Raw genomic sequence first — 12,491 nt, forward strand, 5'->3', positions numbered from 1 at the left:
CCAAATACCAAAATCATATGGTTATGGCCATGATAACTTTTTAATAACCTCCATCTTCAGTGGTTCAACCTTTTAAGACACTGTTTTATTACAACTATGATTCATTTATTGTAGAAATTTTTGAAAATGCCAAGTTAAGGGCGGCGCCTGTGGCTCAAGGAGTAGGGCGCCGGTCCCATACGCCGGAGGTGGTGGGTTCAAACCCAGCCCCGGCCAAAAAAATCACAAAAAGAAAAAAAAGAAAATGCCAAGTTAATAAAAAGGAAAATTAAAATCTACCCATAATTCCATATTCAAAGATAATCGTTACTGACATTTGAATGTCTTCCCAATCTTTTTGATGCAAATGTATATAGTGAATTTTCTTAGTTCTTTATAAAATGAGATGTTATTTATTCTAACTTTTAAAAATTTCAAAAATCACATCATAACAAAGATATTTGTACCAGAATGTTTATTGCAGCCCTATTCATAATTGCTAAGTCATGGAAAAAGCCCAAGTGCCCATCAATCCACAAATGGATTAATAAATTGTGGTATATGTACACCATGGAATATTATGCAGCCTTAAAGAAAGATGGAGACTTTACCTCTTTCATGTTTACATGGATGGAGCTGGAACATATTCTTCTCAGTAAAGTATCTCAAGAATGGAAGAAAAAGTACCCAATGTACTCAGCCCTACTATGAAACTAATTTAGGGTTTTCACATGAAAGCTATAACCCAGTTACAACCTAAGAATATGGGGAAGCGGGAAAGAGAGGGGAGAGAGGGGGTGGTGGGTTGAGGGAGGGGGATTGGTGGGATTACACCTGCGGTGCATCTTACAAGGGTATATGCGAAACTTAGTAAATGTGGAATGTAAATGTCTTAGCACAGTGACTAAGAAAATGCCAGGAAGGCTGTTAACCATTGTGATGAAAATGTGTCAAACAGTCTATGAACCTAGTGTATGATGCCCCATGATCATATCAATGTACACAGCGATGAATAAAAAAAAAAAAAAAATTTCAAACACACTGACAGACTTTACATATATATATATATACATATATGTATATATATTATATATGTAATATATATATATATACATATATATATATTTTTTTTTTTTTTTGGAAACAGAGTTATCACTTTGTCACCCTCCACAGAATGCCGAGGCATCATCATAACTCACAGCAACCTCAAACTCTTGTGCTCAAGCAATCCTCTTGCCTTAGCTCCTGAGTAGCTGAGACTACAGGTGCCTTCCACACCCAGCTAGTTTTTAGAGACGGGGTCTCATTCTTGCTCAGGCTGGTCTCGAACTCCTAAGCTCAAGCAATCCGCCTGCCTCAGCCTCCCAGTTTGCTAAGATTACAGGCATGAGCGACCATACCCAGCCAGACTTTATACTTTTTTAAATACAAACACTGGCTGGGCATAATAGCTCATGCTTCTAATCCTGGGAGGCCGAGTGGGTGGACTGCCTGAGCTCAGGAGTTTGAGACCAGCCTGAGCAGGAGCAAGACCTCGTCTTGAATTGTATTAAAAATAAAAAATGTAGGGTGGCGCCTGTGGCTCAACGGGTAGGGCGCCGGTCCCATATGCCGGAGGTGGCGGGTTCAAGCCCAGCCCCAGCCAAAAATAAAAAAAAATAAAAAAAATAAAAAAATAAAAAATGTACCCGAGCATTGCAGCAGGTGCCTGTAGTCCCAGCTACTCACGAGGATGAGGCAAGACGATCTTTAGCCCAAGAGTTTGAGGTTGAGGTTGCTATGAGCTGTGATGACACCATGGCACTCGACCCCAGGGCAACAGAGTAAGACTGTCTCATAAATAAATAAATAAATATTAGCAAAATAAACAAAAAAATTTTTTTTTCTTTTCTTTTTTGAGACAAGGTCTCACTCTGGAGCCTGGCCTGGAGTGCAATGGCATGATCATAGCTCACTGTAACTTCAAACTCCTCCTGCTTAGCCTCCTAAGTAGCTGGGACTACAGGAATATAACACCAAGCCCAGCCCATCAAGCCCAGATAGGGTCTCTCTGTGTTGCTCAGGCTGACTCCAAACTCCTGACCTCAAGCAATCCTCCTGGCTTGGCCTCCCAAGGCACTCGGATAACAGGAATGAGCCACTGCACCAGGCCCAGAAATATCTTCAATGAAAACAAAACTTCTTTACTCCTGCGTGTGCTAATATGCTATGTATGTACATTAAAAGAGCAAACCACACTGCAAGTAGATCAATTCTGTAATTAATAAAGATTTTAAAAGTAAGCTAGGATTTGCTACTTTTTAACATCTAACATGATACCGAACACATAACTGGAACTCAAAGATAAATACAGTTTTCGTGTTTTCAAAACAGTTTTCATTATTTTAATTTTACATATGTAAAGGAAACTGACACAGCTTTACCAACAACAAAATCAGGACTAACTTTTCACAAATAGCCAACAAAAGCCAAAAGTAAAAAAATCAAATTGGATCATACCTAAATTAATTCAATTAATGATACTATTCTCTATGAGAAGATATATTTTCTTTAAAAAACTTTGCAAGTATTACTCACCTGTAAGTTCTTCCTTGGTTTTATCTACTTCAGATAATTGAGTGTAAATTTGGTTTCTTTCTCCTTCCAGGGTTTTCAAAGAAGCATTTAACTTTTAAAAATGCAAGAAAGAAAACAGCAACATTAACTCATTACACAAAACCTCACTATGCCACCCCCAACCCTTTTGAAGCTAATTTATCACTCTGATGAAATTATTACCCAGAATGCAAAAGCCAGTACCACAGCTTCCATCTCAGAAAGCTAGAAAAGTCATCAATTGTTGTGAATCACAGAATAGAGTGAAGAAAAGCAATAAATGATCTTCACTGGACACTTTAAACAGTGGCTATTTTCATTCTATTTACTTTCAGTACGAATTTTGATTAAAGCAGCCTTCAAACAACATTACAAAGAGTTCACATTGATCACCCAAGATCAGGATACCACCTCTAAAGTGGAAAAAAGAAGGAATAAACCAGAAGAAAATGAACCTAGTATTTACTTCTCAGGATATAGGGCACAAGAGAAAATAAAATACTGAAACTAAATGAAAAAGAAAGCACCAAGGGACATTGAAAATAAAATATAAACATTTCATATACGTATATACTCCTTATCTGAAAAATGAGTGCAGAACTTGAAAATTTTTATTTTGACAAATTCTAAAAATTAACTATATGAATTTCTAAATTTATTTTTAAAGTGATGAAGACGATTCTGATAACTTCTAAAATAACTTTTAAAATAGTTATTGAGGACATATGGGTTTAATCCATATTCTATTTCTTCCTCCATATTCTTTATATAATAATACAAACCTTAGCAGCATGAATCAGTTTCTTCAAAGCTCCTTTTGGCTGATTATCTATAGTATAAAGCAGAAGTGTAATGATGAATTGGGAAAACAGTATAATACCACAACATACAACCAAATGATTATTAGTTTACTCAACCCTTATAATATCTCTTCTTGGCAGGTGGCACCTGTGGCTTAGTGAGTAGGGCGCCAGCCCCATATACCAAGGGTGGCAGGTTCGAACCCAGCCCCACCTAGCCAGGCATTGTGGCAGGCACCTGTAGTCCCAGCTACTCGGAGGCTGATGCAAGAGAATCGCCTAAGCCCAAGAGCTGGAGGTTGCTGTGAGCTGTGACACCACAGCACTCTACCAAAGGCGACAAAGTGAGACTCTGTCTCTAAAAAAAAAAAACCTCTTTTTGCTATGATAAAGAATTTAGTATAAGGCAGAATGACCATAGACCTGCTCTATGAAGCTAAAAGAATAAAAGCACTGAAGTACCATATCATTTAACGAGGTTCTTTAGCACTAACTTTAAGAATAGAGTTACTACAAGGATTCAGTATTCACTTAAATACAGACCACAGTTTTAACTATTCTTGGATTCTTCCAGCATCAAAATATAAGTGGAATTATAACCAAATTAAAATAACATTAGTAAGCATGAGTTTTCTCTATTAGAAAAAGATTTCTTGGTTCAGTGCCTGTGGCTCAAGCAGCTAAGGCCCCAGCCACATAGAACTGAGCTGGCACATTCAAATCTAGCCTGGGCCCACCGAACAACGATGGCTGCAACAACAAAAAAAACAGCCGGGCATTGTGGCGGGCACCTGTCGTCCCAACTACTTGGGAGACGGAGGCAGGAGAATTGCTTAAGCCCAGGAGTTGGAGGTTGCTGTAAGCTATGACGCCACGGCACGCCCAGGGCAACAGCTTGAGGCTCTGTCTCAAAAAAAAAAAAAAGAAAGAAAAAGATTTCTTTTCTTTTTTTTAGAGACAGTCTTACTTTGTGGCCCTTGGTAGAGTGCTGTGGCGTCACAGCTCATAGCAACCTCCAGCTCTTGGGCTTAGGCAATTCTCTTGCCTCAGCCTCCTGAGTAGCTGGGACTACAGGCACCTGCCACAATGCCCGGCTACTTTTTGTTGCAGTTTTAGCCTGGGCCGGGTTCGAACCCACCACCCTTGGTATAGGGGGCCAGTACCCTACCCACTGAGCCACAGGCGCCACCCTAGAAAAAGATTCTTTCATGAGAAAGCAGAAAGGAGAAAGTACAAATAAAACTTTATATTGCTTTGGGAATGTAATTTTCATTCAACACATTAACGCTATCTGAAAACAAACTTTTTTATTTTTTGAGACAGAGTCTCACTTTGTCACCCTTGGTAGAGTGCCGTGGAGTCATAGCTCACAGCAACCTCAAACTCCTGGGCTCAAGCGATCCTCTTGCCATAGCCTCCCAAAAAGCTGGGACTACAGGCACCCATCACAACACCCGGCTATTTTTAGAGACAGGGTCTTGCTCTTGTTCAGGCTAGTCTCAAACTCCTGAGTTCAGGCAATCTACCTGCCTGGGCCTCCCAGAGTGTTAGAATTACAGGCATGAGCCACTGTGCCTGGCCTGGAAAAAAAAAAAAAAAAAAATCTTTAAAAAAAAAAAAAATTCATACCTTCTCCTCCTTAATATATTTGTTAAATAGGGCGGCACCTGTGGCTCAGTCGGTAAGGCGCCGGCCCCATATACTGAGGGTGGTGGGTTCAAACCCGGCCCCGACCAAACTGCAACCAAAAAATAGCCAGGCATTGTGGCGGGCGCCTGTAGTCCCAGCTACTCGGGAGGCTGAGGCAAGAGAATCGCTTAAGCCCAGGAGTTGGAGGTTGCTGTGAGCTGTGTGAGGCCACGGCACTCTACCAAGGGCCATAAAGTGAGACTCTGTCTCTACAAAAAAAAAATATATTTGTTAAATATACAAGACATCCGAAGAGGGAAAAGGGAAGGTCGGAGGAACCACCTCTGGGTGAGAATGAGTGAAAAGTACAAGGCAACTTCCTATAAATCCATAATTATTTCAAAATGAAAAGTTTACTTTTAAAGTCAAAGGGATTGATTTGTTGAGTAGCAACAGTGAACCTAACTTTTGCCAGCTCCATATAGCAACCAGCAAATAGCAATAACAATTTATTCTTTCTCTTTTTTTTTTTTTTTTTTTTTTTTTGGAGACAGACTCTCACCACATCGCCCTTGATAGAGTACCATTGCGTCACAGCTCACAGCAACCTCAAACTCTTGGGCTCAAGCGATTCTCCAGCCTCAGTCTCCCAACTAGCTGGGATTACAGGCACCCACCACAACACCCAGCTATTTTTTGTTGCAGTTGTCATTGTTGTTTAGCTGACCCAGGCTGGGTTCAAACCTGCTAGCCTCAGTGTTATGTGGCTGGTGCCATAACCATGGTGCTATGGGCGCCGACCCAGCAATAACAATTTAGATGGCCATTATTAAAGTATCGTAACCATCTGGTTTTGACAAAAGCAAAAAAAGTATCCTGAAGTATTCATTAACGTTAATACTCATTTTCAAGCTAGTCATCCATCTACTTAACTAGCTTACAGTACAGAGAACAACAGGCATTGAAATGATGATGCAATTTTGAAAACTACTATAATAAAGATACATTTGATCTATAAAAAAAACAGAGGGGGAGGAAAGTCTGTCTGAGGAACTGGAGAAAGATTCACTGACAGTCTGTCTGAGGAACTGGAGAAAGATTCACTGACAGTCTGTCTGAGGAACTGGAGAAAGATTCACTGAAAGAGCAGTATTCCAGCAAAAGCTGAAGTATATAGGATGGTGACAGGAGAGGGCTGCAGACAGACAGACAGAAAGTGCCAAAATACAAGCGTATAAAAAACATATCGTACATGGGGAACAAAAAGGAAATAGAAGAGCTAGTCACCATTTTGGCAAAAGAGGATGAGTCATGACTTAATACCTAAGTGAGCACCACTTTCTGAGTCACTCTTCATTTCTAACTCCAAGTTATCATCATCCATTAGGTCTTCTCCAAGCACAGCCGTCCAATCTTTCATCTTTTGCAGGCTTTCAGTCAGAGACTTGACATTGAGCAAAGGGAAAAACAAAAAGGGTAATGCCTTTTGTTAACTGCTTTATAACTTCTGAACATACAGCTATAGTTTAAAAATCAATCCACATAAATAATAGCACATGAGCTCTTATTTTCCATGTGTTATTAAGATACATAAATAGCCTTAAAATGGCTAACATATATTGACTATCATACTTTTCCAAGATAAAAACCAAAACTAGTTATTCTTAAGTCAAATATAATATGTGTTAATAGCCCATTCTTCCTAAATGTATCAACTACAAAGTAATAAAATGTTTTCTTAGATAACATTTCTCATATCACAAACAAGAGTAGCCATTAACATGAGAGGAAGTTTTGTGTGATAGCAAACAAATCTGCAAGTGAGACACATAACATACTTAAAAATCAAGAATTTTTTTACTTGGTTTATTCAAATAAACAACTAGCTGAGATTTAGGGAAAAAACTGCAATAAAGAAAAAAAAAATCATAAGAATCTAAATGGAAACATTAGTGGTTTTCCAAAAGTGCTTTCTGAATTTTCTGGAGTAAGATTTTCTAGTACTACAAGTAATTAATGACTCTGCCATATGGTTCTCTGGAAGGATCCACCTAAAAATCCACCCTGCTGTACAATTTTCACCCTTCAATCTCCTCCCTTCCTTCAGAGTTCCAGGCACAAATAACATGGCCTACAACTTTGAGCAGAACTTCAGGTTAGCATCTCATTCTTGTTCTGTTTAGAAAGAATCCTAAACCCTTTACTTGAATAAGTTTAGAGAAAAAAACAAAATATGCCAAATTCTGAATAAAACTCAAGAAGTTAGAATCTTGAAAATATGCTTAGTAGCAACATAACTGGCATAAATGTATTCCTTTCAGTATGGTAACATACACTCACTGTATAAATCACAGAATGTTAGTTTTACAACTCATTACTTGATATGCCTGAGTATCTGTTTACAGCTTGAAAACATAAGATTTTTTCAAACATGTGGGGGGCAGGGAAGGGGAGAGGGAAAAAGGCGAGGGGGTAGGAAAAACAATTCTTACCCTGTTTCCCCGAAAATAAGACCTACTTACAGGAAAGGTAAGACGTCCCCTGAAAATAAGACCTAGCGCATCTTTGGGAGCACACCTTAAAATAAGACACTGTCTTATTTTTGGGGAAAGAGGGTAACAGTAATATCGAACAGTAATAGGAAAACAAATAGTAATACAAAACAGTAATAGGAAAAACAATTCCTAACAGTAATATCGAACAGTAACAGGAAAACAAACAGTAAAACAAAACAGTAATAGGAAAAACAAATCCTAACAGTAATATCAATCACAATAGAACCTCTGTAAGTTGACCACTTGAGGGAGTGTAACTGCTCGACCTACAGAAGTGGTCAGCATGAGCAACTAGGCCTACTGTAGTGATACGGACATGTGGTACATGTCTATGAAAATCAGGCCAACTTAGGGAGGTGGTCAATGGAGACAAGTGGTCAACTATGGAGGTGCTACTGTATTTCATTTTTATGATTAAAATCAAGTTTCAAATGAACTTTTTTAAAAATTATTCACTTCTGTGAAAGTACACACATCAACTAATGTAGGTATTAAAGATACTCAGTCAAGGCTGGGCATTGTGGCTCATACCTGTAATCCCAGCACTTTTGGAGGCCAAGTAGGAGGATTGCCCAAGACCTGGAGTTCAAGACCAGCGTGGTCAACATACCAAGACTAACTCAACAAAAAATTTTAAAAATGAACCAGGCATGGTGAGGCATGCCTATAGTTGCAGCTACTTGGGAGACTAGGGTAGGAGGATCACTTGCACCCAGGAACTGACGGCTGCGGGTGAGTTATAATCATGTCACTGCACTCTAGCCTAAATGACAAAGTGAGACACTATCACTAAAAAATAACTAAAACCGAAAATTAAAAAAAAAAAGATATTTAGTCAGTGCATATAACATTAACTATCTCTCCAATTTCTCAAGCTCTTTCCAATCTCTTCCTAACAAAAGCAGATTGCAGCCTAAAGAGAAAAGGTAAAAATGATTATCATTTTTCTTTGTTAAATACCTAGCTAAAATACTGAGAAGAAAAAGAGGCATACACAATGTTGATATATGTGCTACAAATCTGTAAGTCTTCAAGAAGCATTTGAAAATCTGGCCAAATATATTATAAAAATAAAAACTGTTAAAAACAAAAATTTTCAAATTGCAGAGTTAGTATAAAATTCTAGCCCACTCAGTCACTAAAACTGGCACAGCCATTTACCTTGATGTGATTTTCTTTATCATTTAGAATTTGTTCTGCATGTACTTTGGAGTCTTCAAATGTTACTTTTTGTTTATTAAGTTCACTCACTTGTTCTTTCCATAATTCAGCTTCTTGGAAAAGCTGGAAATGAAAGGAAAAAATGTAACTCATCTTATCATACTGTAAATAGATGTTTTTATATTTTTGGGTGAATCATTATAAGACACTAAGAAGGCAATATACTGCTACTTACATTAAAAAAAAGAAAGAAAGACGTGGCTCCTGTTGTCAAAGAACTTTCAAAATAGGGGTAGTGTAAAATAACAGACACTTAAACATTCCTCAACTACTTTATGTGATATATTTATATCAAATAAAAGGTTTTCTGAGATATACATATCTGATAGATCTGGTCATTTCTTACCATACCTTATACCTCATATAACATGTCGTAATTTACTTGCATTAAAATTTATTTTTTAAATCATTGTGCTGTTTTTAATTAAGATAAGTAACACTTAGAAACACCATTAATCTGGCTCAGCACGTGTAGCTCAGTGAGTAGGGCACCAGACACACCGAAGCTAGCGGGTTCAAGCCCAGCCTGAGCCTACTAAACAACAATGACAACTGCACCCAAAAAATAGCTGGGCATTGTGGCAGGCACTGGTAGTAACAGCTACTTGGGAGGCTGAGGCAAGAGAATCACTTAAGCCCCAGCACTCTAGCAAGGGCGACATAGTAAAACTCTGTCTCAAAAAAAATAAATAAATAAATACTATTAATCTACAATACATCAGATTCTGCACAAACAGAAAAAAAATCCACTGCATCGACAAGAAAGAAAACATTTCTGAACAGGATATAAAAAGTAAATATCATTATAAAGGATGATCACATAAAGTTTAAAACCTTTCACAAATCAAAATATAACACAAATAAAACTAAAACAATTAGAAAGAAATTCTTATAAAACATGCAGCAAAGGATTAATAACCTTAATATACAAAGAGCTCCTAAAAGTAAGAAAAATAGGCTGAATAAATAAATACAAAAATGACTGAGCAGGCAATTCACAAGAGAAATGGCCCCAAATATGTGAAAAAATCCAAATTTACCTGAAGTATTTAAAACTCTGTTCTTTCACACAGTAGTTACTGGATTTCTCTGCAAAACTAGTTTCTCATGACTTCATTAGCATACTTCCTACCACAGGGAAAACTAGTCCCTTTTTATGTATACATAACAGAATCAGATGATACTGACAAGAAAAAAACAAATGGATTTAAGACAAAATTTAGATTTGGTGATTTGGTCTCTAGTGAGTTAGTAAAGAGATAGAGTATACAGCATACAGTCTTAAAAAGGTTAGAAGGAATGTATTAGAACATGGAATAAATGAATGCAAAATTGTTTCAAGAACTTTGGTGATTAAAAAGGAGTTAGATGGGGCAGCGCCTGTGGCTCAAAGGAGTAGGGCGCCATCCCCACATGCCAGAGGCAGAGGGTTCAAACCCAGCCCCAGACAAAAACTGCACAAAAAATGTTACAAAAAAAGGAGTTAGATGAAAGCAGATGTAAAGAGTAAGATGACCTAGGATGAAAGGTGGCATAAACCATAAGGAAAAAAGGGAATAGAAGATGAGGCAAAAGATAATTATACAAGTAAAAAGTGAAAAGAACTAGACAAGACTCAGTAGATCAGAGACAGCTGAAATCTAAGTCAGAAGATGGGATAGCCCAAAATCAGGCTGATTAGTACAATATAGAAAGGCTCCTGATTTGGAGGGACAAGGACTAGGAGTACAAGTGGAATTCAATAAAGGAGGACCTGATCAAAAGTCTATACAAAGACAAGTTAAAAAGCCCCTCATGTTCCCCCCAAACATCATATACACACATTCTTATTCTCTTTCTCTGATTCACTTTCTGTTGTCTCTTTTATACACACACACAGTGGCAAAAGGCCTTTTTTGTTTTCTACTGCACATTGTAAGAATAAGAGTTGTCTTGAGGCCAGGCGTGGTGGCTCATGCCTGTAATCCCTGGGATTACACTCTGGGAGGCCGAGGCAGGTAGATTGCTTGAGCTCACAAGTTTGAGACCAGCCTGAGCAAAAACAAGAGCCTGTCTCTACTAAAAATAGAAAAACTGAGGCAAGAGGACGGCTTGAGACCAAGTTAGAGGTTGCTGTAAGCTATGACGCCAAGACACTCTACCCAGGGGGACAGGTTGAGACTCTGCCTCAAAAATAAAAAAAAGTTGTCTTCTGCCCATCAACCCACGAATGGACTAGCAAACTGTGGTATATGTATACCATGGAATATTATGCAGCCTTAAAGAAAGATGGAGACTTTACCTCTTTCATGTTTACATGGATGGAGCTGGAACATATTCTTCTCAGTAAAGTATCTCAAGAATGGAAGAAAAAGTATCCAATGTACTCAGCTCTACTATGAAGCTAAATTATAGCTTTCACATGAAGGCTATAACCCAACTATAGCACAAGACTATGGGGAAAGGGCCAAGGAAGGCGAAGGGAGGGGGGAGGTTTTGTTGGAGGGAAGGTAATGGGTGGGGCCACATCTACGGTGCATCTTAGAATGGGTACAGGCGAAACTTACTAAAGTCAGAATACAAATGCCTACATACAGTAACTAAGAAAATGCCATGAAGGCTACGTTGAACAGTTTGATGAGAATATATTTCAGATTGTATATGAAAGCTGAAACCCACACATTGTACCCCTTGATTGCACTAATGTACACAGCTATGATTTAACAATAAAAATAAATAAATTAAAAAAAAAAGTTGTCTTGGGCCACACATTAAATACACAAATATTAATGACAGCTGATGAGCAGAAGAAAAAGTCCATGCATACTTTCATAATATCCAACACCACATATAAGCAACAGTCCTCAAATAATCTGCATTTACCCTGCAGGCCCACCAGGTGGACAGACCTGAACTAGAGGTTATTCTTAAAAGAAGTGAAATCTACGGCTCTGAAACTTGCGGCCCAGGTGAAGAGGAGACTAGCATATTGAAAATATAGACATAGTAAATGAAAGCTGACTTTACAGTGAGACATCAGCACTCTTTAGCCCACTAAGCTGCAAGACTGTTAGCAAACAGATTTACACCTCCCAAATAGGAACTGTAGAAGGCTCTTCCCTGTGGAGATGGTGTTTATATACCAATAAATGGGGATCCTCCAATTAGAAACACCCTAGCCAGGTTATCGTAAAGAAAAGCCCACTTAGTAACAAAGACAGAGCTTCAAATTATATTTGAGGACTTCACTATATGAGCAGAACGCTTTCAATAACCAAACATCTGAAAAGATAATCTTTTAATAAGACATAGATCAAAACAGAAAATCAAGAACTCAAAACAAAGAAGAAACTCAGAGAACTGAAAAACACCTCTAAAATCCCCACAATAGTCTCAGCAAAATAAGACTCTGCATCCAGAAAACAAAAAAAAGGGATAATCAGGGCGGTGCCTGTGGCTCAGTGAGTAGGGCACTGGCCCCATATACCAAGGGTGGTGGGTTCAAACCCAGCCCCGGCCAAACTGCAACATAAAATAGCTGGGTGTTGTGGCGGGCGCCTATAGTCCCAGCTACTTGGGAGGCTGAGGCAAGAGAATTGCCTAAGCCCAGAAGCTGGAGGTTGCTGTGAGCTGTGTGACGCCATGGCACTCTACTGAGGCCGATAATGTGAGACTCTGTCTCTAAAAAAAAAAAAAAAAAGAAAAAGGGATCATCAAACAAAGAAGAACTCTT

The 12,491-nt window shown here is 38.4% G+C and overlaps 1 protein-coding gene across 22 annotated transcripts in view; it reads right to left on the minus strand.

Annotated features, from left to right (window-relative positions):
* The window catches only part of MIA2 (MIA SH3 domain ER export factor 2), a 100,578-nt gene that overhangs the window by 36,515 nt on the left and 51,572 nt on the right, over window positions 1-12,491 (minus strand). For all 22 annotated transcript variants that reach the window (XM_053593280.1, XM_053593277.1, XM_053593279.1 and 19 more), the window contains 4 exons: window positions 8,720-8,842; window positions 6,327-6,447; window positions 3,357-3,403; window positions 2,557-2,647 (listed from right to left, as the gene is read on the minus strand). In XM_053593280.1, the coding sequence (XP_053449255.1) occupies window positions 2,557-2,647; window positions 3,357-3,403; window positions 6,327-6,447; window positions 8,720-8,842 (382 nt within the window). The remainder of the gene's footprint in view (window positions 1-2,556; window positions 2,648-3,356; window positions 3,404-6,326; window positions 6,448-8,719; window positions 8,843-12,491) is intronic.

This window comes from Nycticebus coucang, chromosome 6 (genome assembly GCF_027406575.1).
Source record: "Nycticebus coucang isolate mNycCou1 chromosome 6, mNycCou1.pri, whole genome shotgun sequence".
Lineage (NCBI taxonomy): Eukaryota > Metazoa > Chordata > Mammalia > Primates > Lorisidae > Nycticebus > Nycticebus coucang.